The sequence below is a fragment of the Aquarana catesbeiana genome, linkage group LG08, assembly GCF_042186555.1.
Source record: "Aquarana catesbeiana isolate 2022-GZ linkage group LG08, ASM4218655v1, whole genome shotgun sequence".
Taxonomy (NCBI): domain Eukaryota; kingdom Metazoa; phylum Chordata; class Amphibia; order Anura; family Ranidae; genus Aquarana; species Aquarana catesbeiana.
The window spans coordinates 53,482,577-53,500,886 of record NC_133331.1 but is presented as its reverse complement, the minus strand read 5'-3'; the positions used below and the strand labels follow the sequence as shown (position 1 = coordinate 53,500,886).

Here is an 18,310-nt window from a genome sequence, read left to right as displayed (position 1 = left end):
TGAAATTCAAGTTTTGGAGATGGTTATAGTCTATTCCATGCTATTTTTTTCTAGTCTTTTATTTTCTATTCTATTCAAATTTGAATTTATTCTATTAAAAAAATCGAATTTCAGAAGATGGTTATATTGTTATATTCTATTCTGTTTTTTTCTATTATATGTTATTTTCTACTGTATTCAAATTTATTCTATTCAAAATTCAAATTTTAGAAGATGGTTATATTATATTCTACAGTTTTTTTCTATTGTATTCAAATTTTGGGAAATGGTTATATTCTTTTCTATTCTATTTTTATTTTCGATTTAAATTTGAATGAATTCTATTTAAAAATCAAATTTCGGAAGATGGTTATATTGTTATACTCTGTTTTTTTTTCTATTCTTTTATTTTATTTTCTATTCAAATTTAGTCTATTCAAATGTATTCTGTTCTCATTTCAGAAGATGGTTATATTCTTTACATTTTATTATAGTCTGTTGTTTTTTCTATTCTATTCTTTTTTTTATTATATTCTATTCAACATTTTGGGAAATGGTTATATTCTATTCTATTATTTCATTTTCTATTCTATTTGTTTCTATGCTTTTATTTTGTATTCTGTTCTACGCTATTATATTATGTTTCTATTCTAGTCTTTTCTATTCCTTCATTTTCTATTCTATTTTATTGTCTTCGGAAATTCTAATTTAATTAGAAAATTATTTGAATTTGGAAAATTGCGTTTCCTTATTTAGGATGCATCCGAATTTCTGAATAACGAAAAATTTGTCTGAAATTTAATTTGGAACGAAAAGAATGGAACATGTCTGTCTGGAATCCAGTGACAAACCAAAGAGTCCCTTTAACTGACAGCACCGAGCCGCAGTGCTCATCCACCTCAGGTATGTGGAAGTTTGATGGATTCTGACTATGAAAGTGAACGTAGATCAAAATGCAATAAAAAAAAGATGCATACAAGTATTAATCTTTATCTGTACATAATTTAATTAAAAATTACAACATATACAGAATATATAATAGAGAAGAAATAATTTATACATGTTATCTACAAATCAACAGATTATCATATACATGGGGGGAGGGGTCATATTATTAAACTTCATTCATTGATACCTTAAGTCTTTATTGGAGTGTTATAGCTGTTAATACAGAATGTGTAGATGCAGTTTATTATTATTTGATAATACGTGGTCTCCTGTAATGGGGAGTCACTTCCTGTCTTTAGGATGGAGATTCTGATAGGCCAGGAAACGGCTGGAATTTTGCTTTTATTCCCCGCTATGACTTTTGGCTTTTGGAGTGCATGGGGTTAATGTCCAAAGGGTTAAAACAAAGTCACATGACAACAATGCAGATACTCTAAGGAAGAAAAAAATGTATATTGATGGGATAACGCCACCTTCAGGTGACCATTACCTTGTGTGAGCCCTACTGCTACCATTACTTAGGAGTTTTTTCCTATGACCAGTCTGTGCTTTTCAGCCATGTCTTTCCCTCTTCCAGCAGATGACACAAAGCTGTAAGATACGGCAGATCCAAGTCTATAACCAGGACAAAAGAAATTTTAACTAAAGCTCATGACAGCAGAAATTGCGGCAAGCCCTTTGTGTATCCTGGCACAATGGAAAGCATGCCACCCCCTTCAGATCATAGTGGCACCATGCTGAAGATACTGATTAAACGGTATAAAGGTACAGGACTTCCCCTTCCCTGATACAACCATCATTATGGGAGGAGAGACATTTATAGGAGACAATTTAACACTTCACAACATTAGAGCTGTGCCTTAGTTTTACAGGACAACCAGTATAATATGACAGTATAGGGATTGCCTTCCTAGCGATCTGGAGAAATGATAAGAGATGACCACAGACAAATGAGGGAGATTGGATCTGCAGAGAAGACTAAATGGCAAAACGTCCCTCAACCGGCCATCACATAAACTGGTACGGGTGGTGGAGAGGATGGGGTTGGGTGGACAGACAGCTTCTGGTGCAATTATGGCTCTGGAAATAATGATGAATTAGGTATTCTACTTTGGTTGACCGATCTTTTCTCCTGGTTGGGGTGGGCCAATGCCATAGACATGAGATGTGGATCCATAGACTATCCCCCCCCCCACCGTCTGCCTCTATGTTAAAAGGTACCCACAGACAAGAGATGGGAATCACACATCTTAGCCAGATCAGGGGACTATCTCCTGTCTAGAGGGCCCTGCAGACACCCCCCGGCCTTCAGATGTTAGGGGAAACAGCAAGTGGACATGGAGGATCACACTATCACATCTCTATTCTTCCTTCCTGAGAGGTTCCTCTGGCTCTAATCACGTGCTTAAAAAAAAACAACAATTGTAATCCATGCGTCTGATGTCCTGCATGTAGAGGGGGGCAGCACCTGTGCGCCTATAATGAACGTGCTGCCACTGATCACTAGAGAATGCTTCCAGCCCACCCCTATGAAACCACAAGTGATCCCCCTGTAACTAAATATTTAACAGTGCCAACTAGGGTTGTCACCTCATCTTTTTAAATCCGAACACATATGAATTACACAGAATCTGAAGCCAATTTAATGCAGAAAAGGGACCGGGTTTAATTACTACCTTAATAAGCCACAGAACCTGTGTAATTAATATGTATTCGGTTTTAAAGGGATGAGGTGGCAACCCTAATGCCAACGCACCATCCTCAGTGCATTGCAGTGCCAATAATTTAGAATGCTCATCCCAAAGCAAAAAACTACAGCGCGCTACAGCGGGGGTCAAAGGACGGAATCACAACACACAATGGGGGACACAGACCACAGGAGGCAAGTATAATACCTCTTCTATTGCAGAAAACTAATCTTTAGGGCTAAACATGCACTTTGCCAGTGCATGTGTGTTGCAGAACACCACAATATTGCACTACTATGCATTGTGGGGCTTTGTGTTGTCACAAATTATGTTAATTTTGTTGGGAATTTTTGGTGCATTGACAGCCCGTTCATTTGAACAGACTGCCTTAATGCAACACCAGGGGGCCTAGACTGAATAAGCCTTAAAGGGGCCTTAGAATTGCCTTTTACCCTGACAAGGTGACCCATTCACTTTGAATGGGCTACTAAAGGCCCAACAAGGCACCAAAAACTGGACAAAGATCTTCTTCCGCAACACACAATGTAACGCATTACCATCTGTGCGTTGTGGTGCCCTGTAACATAGATGTGTTGGGATGTGTTTGAAAGGTTTATTGGGGCCCCATTTAATTGAATGGTAGCCCAATGTATCACCGATTGTGCGTTAAGGCAAGGTGTGTTTTTGTCATGTTCCTGCAACACATACTGTAAGTGTGAAGCCGGCTTTAGGCACTTATGTACCTTACAATTAAAAGCAGTGATGTAGCACAGTGTAAAACGCTGCACAAAAGAACATGCACGCCGTAATATACATACAGTGTAAAATACTGCACAACAAACCATAATGCACAGGTGTAAAGAGGGCCTTACACGCACAATTTTACATTTTACAAATTAAAAAAAAAAATACAAAAAAAGTAAAAACAAATCTTTAATTTGGATTAATTTGATCCAAAAACATTAATATAAAAAGATCCACAATAGTGGAGATAAAAAAAAAAAAAAGCATTCAGTGTTCTTCCACAGAACTCAAGGCGACCATTTAGGAAGACTCAATTGACAGGTCAGCTGTCTCATCTCCGTCTGCTATTGGGCGACAGAATTTGACAGCAAATTTTCACTCATTGGAAGACATATCTGGGTCTAGTTATAAATGAGAGGAAGCAACGGCAGCCTGACAATCCCCCACCTAAATACCACCATCTTACTTCCCAGGCTTAAAGGGTTATTCCACGTTCACCCGTTGTGATAATTGGAAGAAAGGGAATAGAAATCAGCAACTTCATAGTATCTTTTTTTTTTTTTTTTTTTTTTATCTGATGCATCTTGTTTTGGCAGGCTTCTAGGGAAGGTTTCTGTAGACACAGCATTATGGGACTGTGCAGTTCCCCATAGCGACAAACAAGCAATGCAGACACTTGCAACAGAGCCTGTACAGGTGAAACAAACCCAGATACAGATTTATAAGGTTGATCGATTTACTGCCAGTCCTGCAGAACACCTATATACAAAGAGATACACTATATTGTCAAAAGTATTGGGACACCTGTCTTTACACACATGAATGGCATCCCAGTCTTAGTCCGTAGGGTTCAATATTGAGTTGGTCCACCCTTTGCAGCTATAACAGCTTCAGCTCTTCTGGGAAGACTGTCCACAAGGTTTAGGAGTGTGTCTATGGGAATGTTTGTGTCTGCACTAATTCATCTCAAAGGTGTTCTATCAGGTTGAGGTGAGGACTCTGTGCAGGCCAGTCAAGTTCCTCCACCTCAAACTCACTCATCCATGTCTTTATGGATCTTGCTTTGTGCACTGGTCCAAACCATTTGGTGGAGGGGGGATTATGGTGTGGGGTTGTTTTTCAGGGGTTGGGCTTGGCCCCTTAGTTCCGGTGAAGGGAACCATTAAGGCGTCAGCATATCAAGACATTTTGGACAATTTCATGCTCCCAACTTTGTGGGAACAGTTTGGGGATGGCCCCTTCCAGTTCCAACATGACTGCTCACCAGTGCACAAAGCAAGGTCCATAAAGACATGGATGAGCGAGTTTGGGGTGGAGGAACTTGACTGGCCTGCACAGAGTCCTGACCTCGACCCGATAGAACACCTTTGGGATGAATTAGAGCGGAGACTGCGAGCCAGATCTTCTCGTCCAACATCAGTGCCTGACCTCACAAATGGGCTTCTGGAAGAATGGTCAAACATTCCCATAAACACACTCCTAAACCTTGTGGACACCCTTCCCAGAAGAGTTGAAGTTGTTATAGTTGCATAGGGTGGGTCAACTCAATATTGAACCCTATGGACTAAGACTGGGATGCCATTAAATTTCATGTGTGTGTAAAGGTAGGTGTCCCAATACTTTTGCCAACATAGTGTATATCGACTGCCACTGCTGACCTATCCTGAAAGTACTAGTTGCCTGGCTGTTATTCTAAACCTCTAGTATTAGTCCCAGACACAGACCCAGAGGTAAGTATACAAATCTAGAGTTTTGATCTCACTTGCTGCTTGCTTGTTCTGGATCAGTGGCAAGTATTAAGAGCCCAGCAATCTGCATTTTCAGAAGGTGGTCAGCAATGGCCACCTCCAACTTTCCTTTAGCACAAAACCAAAATGCCATGTGCAAGATTTCCATTTTAGTTTGGCGCAGACAAGCTTTGGAAGCACCCAGTCGGCACGTTTAAAGTTTGGATTCTGCCATATATCTCCTTATAATTAAATCTGCGTAGACCAGAAAAGAACAGATTTCTTGGAACCATGTAAGAAGTCCTTTGGCCAGGCCGGAGTAATGAATTGATATTTGGCGCCCACTAGTCTCTCCCCACCCCCAGACCTCTTTTACCTAGTACGGATACAGACGGCCCAGAAGCGCAGTGTTACGGGCAAACTCTCACGTATCCCTGTGCATCTGTCCGATAAAGGAGACGTTTTAGTCTATATCTGCGCTTCTCTGCCAACAGCTTCTAAAAAAGCCAGGAAATGGCCAATTACACATAAATCATCAAGGCTGACATTGTCATGGCCTGGAAGGGTGAGATTTAACCCCTTGCTACCTAAACGGAAATTGCAGTAAAGAAAGGGAGTCAGTTGTCAGGAATAAAATATCTAAAGCCAAAGCTGGGTGTGTTTTTTTTATTTCATTTTAGATAGAGAAGGAAATTGTTAGAACCTAGGTCAGCGCCCCAAAGGGGAGATTTCACATTAAACTCCCATCCTGGAGACACAACAGGAAGTAAGGAAATCTCTCCAAAGCCCCTGGATCAGCTCTCCATTGGAAGATTTTTCATCTCTTCCTGTTTTCGATGAATTTTGCCCCTTGCTGTCTTTCCCATTGACAATGGTCATCAGGATAAAACAGATGGTGGATCTCCCAGTGGAGCCAAAGACAACCTCATGGGTCTAAACTTCTACCCATTCACTACTTTATTAGAAACGAAAAATATTTTGGAATCAGCAGGGTGTTAACATAGGAATGCCCCCAGAACTACATTTTCCAGAAGCCCTTCCCTTCACACAGTGAAGGGGCAGGCTCTTGGGAGTCAAAGCAGCTTGTATGGAAATCGAGCAATTGAGGATGGATTGGGGGGAGTTGTCCAGACTGGGAGAACTCAGACAAGGCTGACAACAATGCTTAAGATTTTGGTGCAGCAGGAGAAACGTGGTCACCTGCATGTTTGCTGCACTTTCATAGAACTCAGCAGATGCAGCAATGGCGCAAACGTGTCATATCTGCTATACACTCTTTTGCAAAATTGGTGGCATGAGTATTCCCGAGGGAGGCATCTTTTTCCAATTTTAGGTATGTACTAACACTTTTTAAACACTGAGTAATTCACATGGGGGTGGGGGGCATAATGTGTGCAATCTTGCCTCAATGGTGGAATAGTAAATAGAGAGAGACCCAGCTGGCATTTAACAAGGCCAGCCATAAAGAAATACTGATTGTAGGGACAGGGTGGGTAATGGCAAATACTGATTGTAGGAATAGGGTGGTAACCAGGAATGTTGACTGCAGAGAGAGAACAATAAAGTGAATTGTAAGGACAGGGCCAGTAACACTGCGTTTTTAGGGGTCCAATAGAGCCCTTTGGTGAAATGCAGGCTGAACTGGGCTGCATTATTCTATTGGCTCAAGCACAGATAGTGGAATGGTCATAGCAAATATGGTCATCACTTCCCAGGCAAAATTTACTAATGTCCCCTGACAGTAGCTGTAAGTCATATCCCAGAACAACCGGATAAATTGCTTCCTGCTAGGGGATAAAAAGACATAGCTGAAAAGCACAGAATGGCCTGATATTTAAACCTTAGCGGGTTCAGTAATAGAGGTAGACAAGTGAAAATACAAGACTAAAGTTATCTATTCATGGTGGAAACCTCCCAATGAGCTCTGTACAAAGCCGGATTATAAACGTTATTCTGATCATTTCATATTTTATAATTGAACACATTGGAATTCAGCTCCCGCCGAGCGCTGCAAAAATCAAAGCAGATTTTTAGCGGCAGCTGTGAGGCCATCACAAGCTCAGCATGGGGTGCAAGCCGGACAATTCTCCCTGATTGGCAATCGGTAAACATTCCTCTGCTGCGTCTAGTCATCCTCCGCTATTCCGATTCACAGTGTAGCAGGCTTTTCAGGTGAACCAAGAAAATGATACATAAGCTTAATTCACAAAGCTAGCACAGTAGGATAAAGATACTTGTTTTCAATAAATTGGCAGTTATTTTTAGTTGTATCCAATGAGATTTGAAAGTTAGTCATATGGCTAAAATAAAGTTACTTAAATCTGAAGTTTACTATTTTGCCTTCCTGGTTCATCCCCCGCCCCATGAGCATGCTAATGAAACATTCTAATTTTCATTGCATACCTTGTTTGACCCAGTCATGCCATCGCTGAGTCTCTTTGCTTCTCAATGCATAGCAGCCATGCAAATGGAGGGGGGCCGTACATAGATTCCTGAAAACATCACGGCACCATGCCTCAGTACTCTTCTCAACAGCTCCCAGCTCTGATGGAATCAATAGGCTGGCTACTGGGAGGAGTTATGCAAATGCCTTGGTGAATAGGAGGAGTGGGTGTCCCTAGGCAGGCTGTATTTGAATTCAGACCACCCTAGGTAGGCAACACCCACATATGATTCTGGGCCTCCATAATTGAGAGAAAGGGGTGGGCTAGAGACCACAGGCTGAGAATAATAGAGCAAGATGACTCTTCGATGCCCTCCAAGTAGAGATGGGCTCAGGCGTGTTCGGGATCCTAGTCTCAACCCACCTGCCCGATCCCGCCAGGAAGCCGACACTGCACACCGCTAAGGTCGTTAGACATTTCCCAGTCTGTGTGCAGTGTCGGCTTCCTGGCGGGATCGGGCAGATGGGTTGAGACTAGGATCCTGAACACGCCTGAGCCCATCTCTACCCCCAAGCAGGAAATGAAGCAAGCTCTGTGTCATGTGCTGCAGCTACTAATGCACATTGTGAGAAGCTCACAGGGTGCAGTGAAATCAGAGTGAGCAATTTCAGTACAGGAGGGGAGCCAGAGTCCAATGAGATATTAAAATTGCAGCCAAATGACAGCACTTAACCTTGTGTAAAAGCTTTGTGAAACAAGCCTATTGTGTCTTATAAAACAATCTTTTGAGGTAATGGATTAAACAGTGAAGCCATCCAAAAATTGTATTTCAGCTGTAGGCAGAGCCAGAGCTGAATCACCCACCAGCTTCTCTAATCTCTGAGGGGCTCAGTAAAGCGAACAGATTTTTACATGTATTCAAATAGCACAATATATAAAATCTGCCTCAAACAAACTCAACCATCTGTGAGCTAATAAACTGAACAGTCCAACTTCTAGAGGACTCAATAGGATTCCTGCACTGGAATGACTCTGGTCCCTGTGCATACAAATTATTGTAATCATACCATATACAAGACTACAGGGAGAAGTACTATATCAATCCAGAAAGATCAAAGTGCTACATGATTGGGATACTAAAAGCTCCTGATAAAGTGGCCAGAGCCACGATACGCCTGGAGATTCTAACCATCAGTCATGCTGTACCATGTCATCAGTGAAGTCCTTCGAGGAGGCACCATCCTTCCCCCACATAGGTGACTACATTTTGAATTAAAGCTTTTTGTATACCATTCACGTAGTACTTGGGATATTTTTAAAATTCATTTAGTACCTCTCCCGATAGTCTTGAATATGGTAGGATCATAATAATTTTTCAAATATGTTATTCCAACATATTTAAACAAGTACATTGTATTTTTGCAAGATTTCTTTGTACTTTTTTCCTGCTTTAGTTTCATGACCAGCTTCTTTTTGGCACAGTGCAGCTTGGCTTTTGCCTTCCTCCAGGGTCACAATGGCTGCCAGGGACTTACAGCCAACCTCATAAACAGGGTGGCCAAGGTTTGCATGTTGGCCTCAAGCCAAACCATGTTTTTTAGGGCGGCAGGACCCACCACATGTGTTCTTTTACTGTGAGGTAGGAGACCATCAAAGCCCTTCAGTTACTCCAGAGCAGATAATCCTGGCTTAGTTTCGAGAGGCAGCATACCTCTTCCAGAGCTCCAGGAGGTGTGGCCAGGTGCTTTGAATGATATAACCCACGGAAGGGTTTCTGCTCACACAATTATGCAGGTAAGCAAGGTACTTAAAGTTTGTTGCAGTAAAAGTTGCCAGAAATATTGATACTTTACAACTGCATTGCACCCAAGCAAGATGACCTAGGAGACAGCCTTTTTCATCCAAGACCAGAACACGACTTGAAGCTCTAAATCAGCCTCGCTCAACCTTTTCAACAAAGAGGAACCATTAAAATAATATTCCCCTCTTAGGGAACCCCAGTGTAAAGTTACTACTATTCTTCTCTACAACTCATGATACATTCATGTGTTGGTCAGAGGGGAGAATGCTCCTTACATTTGTAGTCATCTGGGAAAAAAAAAAAAATACCCCCTTACAGATGACTAAAAAGATGAATGGTGTCAGTGGGAACTTATCTGAGAGGCAGGAATTGCTCATTGCTGAAGGAACCACTAGCAATCTTTGGAGGAACCCTAGGGTTCCCTGTAACCCTGGTTGAGAAATCCTGCTCTACATCCACTGCCTAAGTTCTTGTAGAATCCCTACAGACCTCAGTTGATTATTCTGCAGGTAGCTTCTTAACCTTGGTGTGTCCTTTGTTTTGGTCTTTGATGTGGCCTTTGCATCTGCCATCTTGTGCTGACAGCTGAGAAAAAGCATGCTCACGATGATTTGAAGGCATAGTGACTCGGGTCATTCCAGTACACGACTCCTATGGAGTCATCTAGAAGTCATTGAGAAGCTGGCCCATTCAGCTTTTAAGCAGACTGATGGATGGGTTTCTTTGAGGCAGATTTTAAAGGTTTTTAAATGGGTTTATGTGTCAATTATATATTTATGTATTCTCTGGTGTCATTATTCTAATAAAGAGATGTATTTTTATGATAAGTAGGTATTTGACTTTGCTCGCAGTAGTGCCTATACTTTTGGCATAGAGAGATATTTTTGTGATGTGATTGTACAATTTGTTCCCTTTTCTTACTCTCTCTACTTAGTGGTGTCTTGTTGATCATTACAGGTTATTATTCCATGTAGGATAATTTCCACACTGTCGCCAATAATCCTTTTACAGTACAGGATCATTTTGGGCTGTTCAGTCTCGTTACAATAAATTGGTATAAATGGCGGTGTGTGTAATTTTTTGGGAAACTGCCCAAAAATTGAGATGGACTATGCCAGAGAGATACAAGAATGGTAGATGGCAAAACAGCTTTCCAAGTCCCCCCAAGATGATGGAGTTTCCTCCAGTCTGTTATTTTCTGGACTGGTTACTGCGGAACAGAAGACAGAAATTCCAAATGGTTGACTGCCAAGCACTTGTACAAGCTTCCCATTCAGGTTTATTCCAGCAGCTTGCTAGGGGTACTGACGCAAAGCAACCGAATCAGAAGATCTTACACTGTTGTGGCTACTGAATACTGGGATCTGGTTGGTTGCTGGGGATGGTGGGGTCACTGGCCCTTAGGCTTATTCCAGCAGCTTGTTAGGTTGTTAGGGACATTGACCCAAAGTAACCATTCAAAGGATCTTTAAATGTTCTGGCTACTGGGCCATGATTTTTTTTTTTTGGGGGGGGGGGTTAACATCCTTTAGGCGTTTTCCAGCCGCTTTGTAGGGGCACTGATCCAAAGCAACCAATCAGAAGATCTTTCACTGTCCTGGCTACCGAATACTGAGACCCGCTGGGGGGTTACTGGCCTCACCACTGCACTTTTGCATCTGCTGAAGTCTACATTTATAAAGCCAGCTACAAGTTACAGTCTGAATGTACAATCATAATAAAAGAGAATTGCATCGAGAAAGTGCCATTGACCACCTTTTGTAGGAAATATCAATTCCATGGCAGTCATTTGGATCCGATGGCCTCAGTGTTTTCTAAACCACTGACCTGGAGCAAGTGTGCAGATCAGAAGCTGCGATTTCAATTTCACTTTTTCGCAGCGTTGTTCAGAGTCGCATTCAAAAAATACTGAAGCCACTGACAGTCAGGCAACAAGCATTTTTTAGAAGGAAGTCAGCAGTATCAGCTGCCAAGCATTCCATTCTGGCCTGCTGGGACTTGATATTGTAGACCAACCCCCGAAAGAGGCAGGAAATTCGCAGTTGATAGAGAAAAGTCATGTGACCTGTCTGACCCTTGGAAGAAGACATTTATGGACACATTAAAATCACAGAATGTGATAACCTGAATAGAAGTGACGGGCCTTCATCCCTGGAATTCTTCCCATCAGTTCTGCCGGTATCTAGTGCAATCGCTTATATAGAGATCACAGATCTTCCTATTAGACAGTCTGATTGAGTTCCTGGCGCTTCAGATGCTGAAGTTCCAGGCGTGGAGTTCTAAATGATTGAAGGAAAGTGCTGAGTAGTCAATTAGACCATTGTCCGGTCCGCAGGATCGCCAATGCTGTGTCTGCTACACGCGGCTCTCCAAGTCGTGTTTCTGTTTAATCAGTCGCTCAATCTCCGTTCCCAGAGTCTGCAGATTCTCCTGTACAGCAAAGAAATTATAATTTATTGTCAGATCTATTTATCAAAGTGTGACTCCAGCTAAAACAAATAAAAAATTTAACAAAATTGTGTGTATAGTTTTGGATAGAATGCAGAAGGGTTGAATCTTCAGTCTGTTTTCCCTCTGGGTAGATTCACCCTCTATACATGTCCTGATGATCGCTGTCACCGCAAAATTCAAAGATTTACAATTGTCACCAGAACAAGAGATGAGAGGAAATTTTCCAATGGGGACATTTGTTTAGGTGACAACTGACTAATAGCAGCTTTCCTCTCACTTTTGAGAGATTTCTGTACCCTGGTTGATGTTCACTAGAAGCCAAAAAGGAGAAAGAAGGCAGGTCAGAGGCAGGGCAGAGTTTGCAGGTCAGAGGCATATTTTCCAGGCAATGCCAGAGTTTGCAGGCAGGAGGTAAGGCAATAGATAGAGTTTGCAGGCAGGACAGTGGGCAGTTTTCAGAAGACAGAGCAGTGGGCAGAGTCTGAAGGCAGAAGGGAGGGCAGTGGTCAGAGCTTGCAGGCAGGAGGTAGGGCAATGAACAGAGTCTGAAGCGCACCGCTTGCAGGCAGGAAGCAGAGCAGTGGGTACAAGCAGGAGAGTGGGCAGAATTTCCATGCAGGAGGCAGGATCGATAGGCAGAGTTGGCAGGCAGGACAGTGGCTAGAGTTTGCAGGCAGGGCAGGAGGCGGAGCAGTGGGCAGAGTTTGAAGGCAGCGATCAGAGGCAGAGTTTACATACAGGAGGTAGGGCAATGAACAGAGTCTGCAGGCAGAAAGCAGGGCAGTGGGTACAGGCAGGAGAGTGGGCAGTTTCCATGCAGGAAGCAAGTAAATGGGTTGGCAGGCAGAAGGCAGGGCAGTGGCTAGAGCCTCAAGGAAGGGCAGTGCTTCCTGTCATGGGGCAAGACAGTGCACAGAGTCTGAGTAGGAGGTAGGGCAGTGGGCAGAGTTTTGAGGAAGATGGCAGGACAGTGGGAGGAATTTTCAAAAAGCAGGCAGGATAGCAGGCAGAGTTTGCAGAACTATAGGCCCAGAATAGATGGAGGTAATGCAATACATGACTAATCCCAGTGCAAGTTCTACTCTATATGCAGGTTTGAATTTATCGTGCCTGCCCTCCTATGGCAACTATCTTCTGCCACTTTCCTCCTACTCCAGTCACCCGGGTGGCCTTTGTATTCCACTAACAATATCCAAAGTAAACAATATTAGGGAAAACTGTCATCCTAGCCCACCTAACAGATCAGTTCCAGGGGTACAGACCTAGCCAAAAAAAATCCTGGGTGTAGGGCTGTGCGCCGCCACGGACAATGTCTGATATACAGAAATCCATCCCTGACTATACAGTATGTATTTCAGTTGAGTATTTAGATATTTGGCTGAAACTGGGAGACATAAAAAAATCAAAACCTCAGATGAATATTCTTTTGCGCAATAAGAGCTGATGTGAATTGGCTGACCTGTACTCAAAGGTTTGTAGACAAACTTCATGTGATCGCCATAATTGGCATTCATGGTGATCACTTGATCAGGAACCACAATGACCTACAACTGTCAATGAAAGTGCAAGTCTCTGATTTAGCACAGGTGCACAATGCCAGTTCTTAGATGAAATATAGATTAGCATTCTCCGAGCACAGAAGTATGTCTAGGAATATTAATCTACAGACTGTGGGTGTAAAAGGGTTATTAAAAAAAGGTGCAAGCTCCCACACTCTAGTGTTGTTTTTACACACAAAAGATGGGACAATTTCACTTTAAAGAATATGTAAACCCAACATTTCATATTCCAGATATGTGGCTGCTGTAGTATGAACTTGTATGAAAAAGTATCCAGTTCTCTTTGTATTTCTTCCTTTGTGTGAAATCCCTGCTGTTCTTGCCAGTCCCTCTACTTTCCTATTAAAAGCTGACCACACTAAGCTGGAGAACACATCGTGGAGTTCTCCAGCTATGCTAGGAACTCTGCCAGCTCTCCTCCAATGACCAGACTTGTCCTGACACCCCCCCCCTCCCCTGCACAGCCTTTCAATGGGAAGCTCAGTGCGCTGCTGTTTATCCTCCCCTAGCTATTATGCAGCTGAGAATAGCGGGAATGTAAAAAAAATTGTATTTCTATATTTTTTTTAGAGCTAAACGCAAAACGTTGTCCCCTTCTTTCCTATTTTAAACTGAATGGGTTGTTTAACAAGTTGACCACTTAGAATCACTTTAAGGCTGATATCTGTTCCAGACACTCCAAACTGAGATGAAGTAGTGAACAGTCACCCAAATCTGACATCCATTGTCCTGAAAACTGTCTGCCTCATGTCATCTCCCAGCTCCTAAGATTGCATATCATCATCATGATCCAAGCATTGTAGTTATGCAGAATGTTAACAGTCACACAGCTCTGCAAATTTCATACTGTTCTGTACTCAGGAGCTAGAAGTTGTCATGGCAGCTACTGTCAGACATCAGGTTACCGCTGATCGTTGAGTCTCAAGATGAAGTGTTAGGCTCAGAAAAAGTAGAACAAAGGGTTAAATATAAAATGTCCTAAAGGCCTGTGTCAATGGTCTTTTGTTCACTTTAATCTACAGGAAAGCAAAATCCATATGAAACAGGTCAAATGAGAGTTAGGAGGGGAGGAGGTCAACTGCAGGTAAAATACACCTGTCAATGAATTCTGATGATCTCAAAAGCATTTCAACTGATGTAATTGACACAAGACCAAAGCACATAGACACAGGACCTATGCCTCCATAGACACACTTTAAAAATACAATATTCGGATTCCTGCATAAGCCCTATAGTGATTGGATGTTGATAAAGTGTGGAGGCAGCCATATTGCTAAGCTCACTAAGAAGAAATCTGGGTGACACCAGTTGGGAAGAGTTTAGCTCTCACCTTGAGTGTGATGTTCTTCAGCAGCGTGTCCTCCAGCACGGCCTGCAGCTTGCGGTTAATCTCCAGGGACAGATCCATTGTAAGTCCACTGTCCGCTGAATGGGAGGTGTACAGAGACGCCATGATACCGCCACGTCGACTCAAATTCGCTTTGTTAAAGTCCGATGCTTCTGATGACAAGGTCCCAGCTTCTTCCCGCAACACGTAACTCTGGATGATTCTGCAATGGCAACAACAGTCATCAGGGAGACCATGACTCATTAAATATCAAAATCCCAATAAAAAACACAGTGTAGACTGGGAAAAGCGGATTTCTGATTGATTGGTCTGGGTTACTTTATATCTATGCTCTGTGGACGATACCCTAGAGCTCTCATAATTCTGCCTAAAAGCCGTCTACCTGCATTTCACACCCAGTTTTTCAATGCAGTTATGGAGTCTGCTAAACCCAAACCGCACCTTACAAGTGCCCTGAGAACTGTGACATCTGCCATTGTCCAATGGGAAAGATTTAGCAGCCAAGGAAAATAGCACCCATTGGCCATTGTGGTCACTATTTCTAGAAATAATGTCAGGCAGTGAATTGTATGTAATTGGTAGAGACATTATTTAAAAAAAAAAAAAAAAAAAAAAAAAAAGGAGGAGGAGAAGAAATACACTATATTACTAAAAGTATTGGGACGCCTGCCTTTACACGCACATGAACTTTAATGTCATCCCAGTCTTAGTCCATAGGGTTCAATGTTGAGTTGGCCCACCCTTTGCAGCTATAACAGCTTCAACTCTCCTGGGAAGGCTGTCCACAAGGTTTAGGAGTGTGTCTATGGGAATGTTAGACCATTCTTCCAGAAGTGCATTTGTGAGGTCAGGCACTGATGTTGGAGGAGAAGGCCTGGTTTGCAGTCTCCACTCTAATTCATCCCAAATGTGTTCTATCGGGTTGAGGTCAGGACTCTGTGCAGGTCAGTCAAATTCCTCCATCCCAAACTCGCTTATCCATGTCTTTATGGACCTTGCTTTGTGCACTGGTGAGCAGTCATGTTGGAACAGGAAGGGGCCATCCCCAAACTTCCCACAAAGTTGGGAGCATAAAATTGTTCAAAATGTCTTGTAATGCTGAAGCCTTAAGAGTTCCCTTCACTGGAACTAAGGGGCCAAGCCCAACCCCTGAAAACAACCCCAAAACATAATCCCCCCTCCACCAAATGATTTGGATGTGTGCATAAACAAGGTCCAAAAAAAGACATGGATGAGTTGGAGGCAGAGGAACTTGACTGGCCTGCACAGAGTCCTGACCTCAACCTGATAGAACACCTTTGAGATGAATTAGAGCAGAGACTACGAGCCAGGCCTTCTCAGCCAACATCAGTGCCTGACCTCACAAATGCGCTTCTGGAAGAATGGTCAAACATTCCCATAGACACACTGCTAAACCTTGTGGGAAAGCTTTCCCAGAAGAGTTGAAGCTGTTATAGCTGCAAAGGGTGGGCCAACTGAATATTGAACCCTACGGACTAAGACTGGGATGCCATTAAAGCTCATGTGCGTGACCCACACATACACACACACACGTGCTGCACAATTCTGGTTAAAATGAGACTCACAATTTCTTTGCTTAGAATAAAGATCACGATCACGTAACATCATACAAAAAAATTGGGCTAACTTTACTGTTTAGTATGCATTTAATTCATTAAAGTGCATTTTTTCCCAAAAAATTGCATTTGAAAGACCGCTGCGCAAATACAGTGTTTCAAAATATTGCAACAACCACCATTTTGTTCTCTAGGGCCTCTCCTAATTATATATATATATATATATATATATATATATATATATATATATATATATATAATATGTTTGGAGGGTCTAAGTAATTTTCTAGCAAAAAATACTAATTTTAACTTGTAGCAACAAGTGTTAGAAAAAGGCTTGGTCTTTAAGTGGTTAAACTGACCTCATTTACAGACCGAAGTTCATTCCTTTGATCTAAAACAGGGGCGTCCAAACTTTTATCAAAGAAGGCCATATTTGATAAAGTGAACATGCGCGAGGGCCGACCATTTTGCCTGACGTTATTTGAACCACCAAAATTAAATGCAAATTAACTATTTTATGCAAACTGCATACTTTTCATTTCGACACATGGATGACAAATTTAAACAGGTTTTAGATCACTCTATCTTTCATATCAGATAAAAAAAATTAAAAATCCAGGAAGCTGAAATATATGTCAGGAACATTGTAAAGTACATTACACATTTTTCGTAATAAAGATTGTCTGTCAACTTTTAAAGCTCAAAAAAAAATGAACAGGAACATAACACCAAGTGTAGATGTTGTGTCCAAATATTTTTATAACGGATTTAGACCAACTGACATTAACTGAGATTTTACAATGTATTCATCTCCATTGAAAAAAAAAAAAACTTGCCTGCACACTGCTGTGTATGGTGAAGAGTCTAAGGATGAGCTTGGGTGTGTTATTTGGATATATATCTTTTGTGGCCCCCAACAAATCCCCAAGCGCTGCTCAGGACTATGGATGAGCTCGGGCGTGTACACAACACCACGTGCCCGAGCCCGCTGTGAAGCTGACAGCACGCAGCACCAATCACAGACACTGAGACATTTCCCGAACTCTGCAGCTGCGGACTGGGAAATGCTTCAGTGCCCGCAATTGGCGTTGCCGGCTTCCCAGCGGGCTCGAGCACGTGGAGTTGTTAACACGTCAGAGCTCATCCTTAGTGGCACTCTGGGATTTGTTGGGGGTCAACAAAAGATATATATATCCAAATTACCAATGGGGCCATATTAAAACAGAACACGGGCCGCAATTGGCCCGCGGGCTGGACTTTGGACATGCCTGATCGAAAAGAACTAAATGATACTTTGTTTATAGTTCTCTCCCAGCTCTGACAATGTTGTGATAAACTTGGCAGGCTGCCTGGTCTGTTTTATTTTTTTGACAGCTGTGAGCAGAGAACTCTCTGCACTGAATGGAGGAAATGCTGTATTAAGAACGTGAGGGGGTTGAATCGAGATTGTGATTTTTTTAACGATTAATCGTGCAGCTCTAACACACACTAGTTACATACATATGTATATACACACACACACACACACACACACACATAAGCAGTAGAAAGAGCTGGCAACACTGGAATCTCTAAAGTGTAATTTATTGGTTACATCGAAGTGACAGTACACACACTCACATATACACACACTCACATATACACACACTCACATATACACACACTCACATATACATACACACACATATACATACACACACACAGTACCTCACAGAAGTGTAAAATATTTACAAAACTGTGAGGGGTGTACTCACTTTTGTGAGATACTGTACATACAAATGAACGCACTCACAATGAACAAGCCAAGTATGCTTTTAACATCACAATCCAATTCTGGGAAGAAGTTCATTGGACGAAACATGTAACATGGAAGGTTATCACGCACCGGAAGTGCCGTGGCGGGCAATTTAACTGTTGTTTTAGGCGTGGTTTACAAGTGGTTTGTTTGTAAGTAGATTGTGAACATTAAACATTGGATTTTTTGCTGCACTATGGGTCCTTCTCTGTTATCTTGCATGAGTGAGTCCGAACATTGGAGGATGCAGAATCGTAAGCATCATTGATTACAGCGCTTACATTACATCATTCTGGTAAGGTACAT

General features: G+C 42.1%; 1 protein-coding gene and 1 pseudogene across 1 annotated transcript in view; both read right to left on the bottom strand.

Moving 5' to 3' along the window:
• Positions 1 to 7,991: 7,991 nt before the first annotated feature.
• LOC141106666 (large ribosomal subunit protein uL13-like) lies at positions 7,992 to 9,843 on the bottom strand (annotated as a pseudogene).
• CCDC186 (coiled-coil domain containing 186) overlaps positions 8,974 to 18,310 on the bottom strand; it is a 127,695-nt gene continuing 118,358 nt past the window's right edge. The window contains exons 15-16 of the mRNA XM_073595853.1: positions 14,612 to 14,831; positions 8,974 to 11,701 (exon numbers count right to left, since the gene is read on the bottom strand). Coding sequence (XP_073451954.1) covers positions 11,627 to 11,701; positions 14,612 to 14,831 — 295 coding nt within the window. The 3' untranslated portion in view covers positions 8,974 to 11,626. The remainder of the gene's footprint in view (positions 11,702 to 14,611; positions 14,832 to 18,310) is intronic.